At 26.5% G+C, this 6,954-nt stretch overlaps 1 protein-coding gene across 1 annotated transcript; it reads left to right on the forward strand.

Annotated features, from left to right (window-relative positions):
• Positions 1 to 258: 258 nt before the first annotated feature.
• LOC132921993 (SH2B adapter protein 2) lies at positions 259 to 6,090 on the forward strand. Its single transcript, XM_060985282.1, is given in 9 exon segments — positions 259 to 817; positions 905 to 1,172; positions 3,645 to 3,674; positions 3,676 to 3,750; positions 3,872 to 3,987; positions 4,073 to 4,191; positions 4,290 to 4,471; positions 4,912 to 5,202; positions 5,433 to 6,090. Coding segments are annotated over 9 exon segments (1,458 nt in total). The 5' UTR covers positions 259 to 572; the 3' UTR covers positions 5,565 to 6,090.
• The last annotated feature ends 864 nt before the right edge of the window (positions 6,091 to 6,954 follow it).

The following is a 6,954-nucleotide window of genomic DNA, read 5'->3' on the forward strand; positions in this document are numbered from 1 at the left end:
TATAAGATACATATAATTTAACATTAGAACATCATATATTTCATCTTTAGTTACGCTAATGCATTAGGAATTTATGATTAAATAATTTAAATTATAAAACGTATATATGAAGTAATTATATTGTAATTCCACTTATCATTTAAAAATATTGTGAAACAGCGGGAGAATTTTATGATACACTGACTTTATTGACCCCGTTTATCATTATCTCTTACTTTTCATTGATTAGTGATATCAGATAAGCGATAATAACCAAAACACACTCACGTTGTTTACACTCCTTAAAAATGTTAAAATTTTTGAAAAATACAATACTTTATTTACATAATTAATTTTGAATAAACTTGCACAGACTTTTAACACAACAATTTTAGACGAGTATCAAATATTTGAATAATTTTTCACTTAGGTTTCTTTTATGTATTTTACTTTTAAAATTAGCACGTGTTTATGTTTATTAACATCTTAAAAATAAATAATAATGTGTACTACCTAGTGATGAAAGGAAAACACTGTTATTTCGATCCTATTCTGTAGTTGTGTCCATTAGTGAAATTTTAAAGTTGTAAATCATGAATCATGCAAATAATTGGATTGATTTATGTGATGAACAAGCCAGGGCCAATGCTGAACTGCTAGTGTCATCATTTTCATCTCAGCCATCAACCCGGCAGGAAGTACTTGGTCATTACATTAAAGTATTTGCAGCTCATTTTAAACGTGAGTGTGATAGATATAATTGGCCAGATAATGATTCTGGTAATAGTGATTCAGATACAGAGTCAATGATCACTGTCAAGAAAAAGCCTTTTTTTAGGTAAGTTGGAATTTTTTAAGTACCTCAAGTACCTGTATCATTCATTTTTTTATCCTATAAATGTTTACTTATTACAATTTTTTGTAGACGGATGTCATTTAGAGCTCTACGTCCACTATTTCATAAACAACATTCTGATGAGGTAGAACTTGATGCTGCATCTATAATGTCTCAAAGACCTATAAAATGTAAGAAAAAGTTAGCCAAAATTATTGTGGAATGTCGCAAAGAAGGTATAGTAAACTACCGGTTGGGCGAAACATTTGATGGTGGAGAACCCAGATGGGAAAAAGCAAGACTTGCTTTGGTTAAGAATACAGACGGTTACACCCTAGAATTTTACTGTCCTCCTAAGGTATAATATAATTTTCATTTTTATTTTTAGTTTAATGCTATAATATTAATGTTTGTATTTGTTAATTGTTTTTAATTTTAAATGAATAAGTAATAACTAATAAATTTAGTTAAAAAAAATATATTAAACAATAGTATTTACAATTAGGCATTTTATTATAATAAACAATAATACGCAATAGTGTGCTGAACAATTTTCAGATCTTAGCCAAATTACTATTTAAATACCCACGAACCTAGAGGTTTTAATCAACATTTTTTTTTTTTTTTACTTTTATTATAAACCTTTTATTGCATTAAATCAACCCACTGCTCGGTACCCAAATATTGATCTTGTAACAATCGCCTCAAAAAAACCTATTTTGGCATGCCACTGGGCACTGATACTATGTTTAATATTTATTTAATTTATTTATACTAGTGTAGTAGTGTTTCCCAAACTTATTGACCCTATGGACTTGCTTAGAGAATTTTTGATAGATCTTGAACCATCTTGATTTTTATGGATATTTTTAAACAGATTTTCCTTATCACAAATCTTTGTTTTTAGAATAAATAACAACAATGCTATTCCTAATATCAATATTTTAGATTCTGAATGGTGTGATGAATGTATTGATTTTACAATGATGTGTGTTTTTTTTTTATAAAATTTTTTTTTTTACGAAATCTAGTAAAATAACGATATATTTCAATTTAAATATAGGTAATAATATAACATATCCTAGACTGACAAATCATCTCCATTTAGAATCGTTTTTCGTATACAATGATACCTGTCATTACATTAAAATTTAACACATCTATTATAGTGACCTACTCTCCATCTCTACTATACAGCAGAGCAATACCCACTTGCTCACACTCTTTTTTATTTTTGCTCTATAGTTTATTAATTCAATTTATTATTTATTGTTTTTTTTTTATGCATATTTCATTGTTAATGATAAATGATTGCCTAATATAATTTGTTTTTGGAATAAGCTTATTACTAAACTGTTTTTAAACTTTTTCGTAGATCTATGAATATTTTGTGGCCACAAGGTGTACATTCTATAATGTATTATTATTGGGTTTTTTTTTAGTTTTTGATACATATTTTATGGGCATATTTATTATATAGGCATATTATTTATTTTAGTTCCTATTTTATTATCTTACAATTACTAAAATTTATTGTTATTTGCTGAACAAAAGAGTGCCTTATCCTATTAGATAAAGAAAAATCAAGGGTTTTAATTTAACAGGCGATGTTTACATTGACTAGTATAGGAATTGTCAGGACATGAAGTTCCTAGCTTAATCATTGATTATTCATTACCTAGTGTAATTTTTGAGCTTGACTTGCTTATAAAACATTTTTGAATTCTATGATATGACTTGCATATAGTTATATTTTTAAGTTATAATACACTTACTAAAATTATTTTTTGGTACATTATTTTTTTTTAATTTAAATGTTGAGTAAAAAAAAAACCTTTATTTCTGTGGACCGATTATGATAGTTGGAAAACACTGATGTAGTGTGCTGAACAATTTTCAGACAGAGGCAAACTACTATTTGACTACTCACCCACCCCAGCTTTTAATCTACATTTCTTTTTTATTTCATAATGTAACTATTCTTATTAAAACTTTTTATTGCATTAATTTTGTTCTTGAGGCAATTTCTTCAAAAACCTACTTTGGTATACCTCTGGTAGTTTGGTCAATGATGGGTAAGTTACTTTTTAAAAGTAACTAAGTTACGTTACAAGTTACAACATAAAATAGGCAACTAGATTACTTATTAGTTACACTAGTACAAAAGTAATTGAGTAACAATGATGTTATTTTAACGTTACTCTTATGTTATCTAAATTTTCACCTAACCTACCAATAATAGCAGTAATCCGAACATGACCGTATGTCGTTGTATATATTAATTTATCAGACATTATCTATAAATAAATAAGCTATAGCAGTTGCTATCCGTACTCCTGTAAGCTATTTATTGATGTTTATAATCAGTTTTCTCCAAAAATTGAAATTGAAAATGATCTTAATACAAAATAGTTTATTTATATTATTATATTATATCTAATAATTAATATCTATACTGGGAAAATGTTGTAATTACATGAATACTTACTTGAATTATAAATATAATTAAATTTTCTGATGCTGATACGAGGGGAAGGACTGCCCGTGAAGTGCCCCTTCATAACACTACGGTTTATGAAAAAATAAAAAATATAATTAAATTTATAATGTAACATGTTCTTCTGCTAAGTTACTTCTAAATAATTAACGTCACTACTCTTGCCGTTACCCAAAAATAATAGTAACAAAGTTACCATAACGTTACTGAAAATTGTAACTACGTTACAGTTATAAGTAACGCACATTACGTAACTACCCAACACTGCCTCTGGTACTATGTATATTAATATTATTTGTAAAATGATTAACTATGAATGTATTTAAATTCTAGTCTTTAAAATCAAAACACGGAGTGTTTTGTTTTTTTGATACAAGATGCTAGAGAAACCAAAGAAATTGAAATGCCTGAAAGATATGCTAATACATTTGTACTGAAAGTAATTATCTAGCATTATAATTTATAAATATTAATGTGTTATATATAACATTATAAATAACTTATTATTTAATTTGTATAAAATAAATTATAAATTATCATTCTTGTATATATTTATATAGGATGAAAACAATGTTGAATATATAATTGATGCCTTAAGTCCAGAAGAAATGCGTCAATGGCTTGCAACTGTAAAATATTGCATGCGTAAACGTGATGGTTTACATGATGATATAAGGTGATAATAAATTATAATATGAATATACTTATTTTCTTAAAAATTGGTAAGCGATGATTGAAACTTATGAATTTATTTTGTATAGTATTATTGGCAGTATTGATGGTGTGTTAGATTCATCAGCTGCACATTCAAATGAAACATTATTAAGCTCACCTCAGAGTTCCACTAATAATTTAGATATTATTGTAAATAATGATATTGGTAAGAATTAATTAAAATGATAGTAGATTATTGTAGTTACAAATTACTAATTTGTGTATGAATAATGCATTTTACTATTAATTTTTTTTTTGTCAAAGAAAATGATATATCGTCATCACTTCGCCTTTATCCATGGTTTCATGGTATGCTAGCTCGATCTGATGCTACTAATTTAGTGTCACACTTGGGCACTAATGGACATGGAATGTTTCTAGTCAGACAGTCTGAAACCCGAAAGGGTGAATATGTGTTGACATTTAATTTTAAGGGAAAACCAAAGGTATTATTAATATTTAGGTATAATATTTAAACTTATCATGCCTCATAGAGCTCTACCAGTGATATTATAAACGCAGTATGTGCTCTAACAATATAATAATAATAATAATAATAATTAAAAAATTTTTTTATACTCCACAATATAAATAATTTTGATTTTTAGAATACATATTTATAATTTTATTTTTTTAATTTGGTTAGTTAAATTAAAATATAATTCCATAATTCTATCGATAAAATTAAAGCCTAAATGTACTTGGGTATAAATAATTAATTAAACATTTTACTGATACTGTAGAATGCAGTTTTGGTATGTCGCCTATTGTTCTGTTGTTAGAACAAATTTTGCAGTAGAGCAAACTATACCATGATAGCTAATTATTTATATAATTAACTTTCAACATACATTTCACATTTATACATGATACATTTTATTTTTAGCATTTAAGAATGACATTAAACGACCAAGGACACTGTCGAGTACAACATCTATCATTTCCTAGTATTCAAGATATGCTTGAACATTTTCAAACGCATTTAATACCTTTGGAGAATGGTGGACCTGGCGATGTAACTCTCAGAGATTATATACTAAATACCCCAATTAAATATGGTGTGTTTCCAAGCAATACCAATATTGAATTTATTGTTATTACTCGTGATCCAAATGCCCCACTACCTCAGAGTATGGATCATGGACTTCGACCTTCAGCACCTCAACTATATAGAGAAGTATGTATACATCTTATATACAGTGGCATATATAGGGGTGGTTAGGGGTTAAAACTTCAAAACCCCCCTGAAATGTATGATTGGTACAGGCATTGATTTTGATTGTATAATTAATTGGAATTTAAGAATGGAAGTTTTTTAACCCTTCCTGAAATTAATTTCTATATATGCCACTGTTGCTATACATTTATAAACATATCTAATTGCTATTAAAAACTATATTTTTATAGTTTAAGACAATGTTAGCTCCTATTAGAACGAAAACAAAAGACTTGCAGACAGACTTTACTAATCGGTCAACACCTGAACCAGGATTGGGCAATGTTGTAAGAGCAGTTAATAACCAGTATACACTAAGATAGTTATAATGAGACACCCACCTGTATAATTTTGTTCAGTATTAAACATGTAAATAATTTATTATTATTGTTATAAAATATATCTAATTATTTTGCCGAGTTTCTTCTCGTGTTTGTGTGTTTTTGTCTTTGCTTTAAAATCCAGTTAGATTTTGTTTATATTGTACTTCAATTTTCATGTTCAATTATTCAATCTAGTATTCTTTAATCAATTAAGTTTATTTAACAATTGAAAATGTTAAGAGATTTATTTATTTATAACTTACCTACTAATATCATTAATTTAACATCATATTTGTAAATTTAAAATTGCCTCTTGTAACATATAAGTTAGCAATTATTAGTCAAATTTGGTTCCTTACCATGCTTTTATTGTATTTATTTATAACAAAAAGAGTAGTAGCTTATGAAAATAAAAAATTTTATTGTATTATTTGTTTTAATTTTGAGTAATTACCATCAACATGTATTATTGAAATCAATATTTATGATGGTAATAAATAAATAAATGTCAAAAACTTTAAAATGATATGAATTTGATTTGTTTATTAATGATTATATTTTAGTTTATTTTTTAAAGTTTAAAATATTTCACCCTTTATTTACAGCGTTAGTTTAATTAATTAAATCAAAAGTAAGTAGTTGTAATTTGTATCATGAATTATGATTATTGTATATTGTTTGTATGTATGAATAATATTGAATATGGTTTTGCAACAATAGGTGTCATTTAATTAATATTTTCCATAATTTGTTATGGATTTATATTGTTATTATCTTACTAGATACAATTTAAAAAAGGAAAGTTGCTTTGCAGTATAGAAGGTATAGACCAGGGGTCACCAACTGGCGGACCGTGGTCTGCATCCGAACCGCGAACACTTTTTATGGACCCTTATCCGCAGAGTAGATTTTATAATTTTTATATATTATAAATAAATAAAAATTATAAGTGTATTATATTAAATTTATATTATGGCAAAACAATTAAATTAATCTGTATTGAACAAATGCATAAATAAATCAATATAAATACTAATTTAAAAAAAATGTATTTATTAACATGTGTAAATTATTGAAACTGTTAGGGACCGCTGTCAGTATGGTAAGTCTCAAAACGGACCTCCATAGAAATTAGTTTATGAGTGGTGACCCCTGGTATAGACTCTTGAGTGTATCTAGTCATTGATAACATTATTTCAATGGATTTATTAAATTTAAATAAAATGATAATAGTGTTTACACTGTATGTAAAAAATGATTTTGAGTGGAGACAATCTGACAATTGTGATGATAAGTTTAAATATTATACCTTATAATATTATAATATTCAAGGATATTTTATTTCCTATATATTTACATTGCTATAACTTATAGCCTATAAGTAATAGAA

The sequence above is a fragment of the Rhopalosiphum padi genome, chromosome 2 (assembly GCF_020882245.1).
Source record: "Rhopalosiphum padi isolate XX-2018 chromosome 2, ASM2088224v1, whole genome shotgun sequence".
NCBI lineage: Eukaryota > Metazoa > Arthropoda > Insecta > Hemiptera > Aphididae > Rhopalosiphum > Rhopalosiphum padi.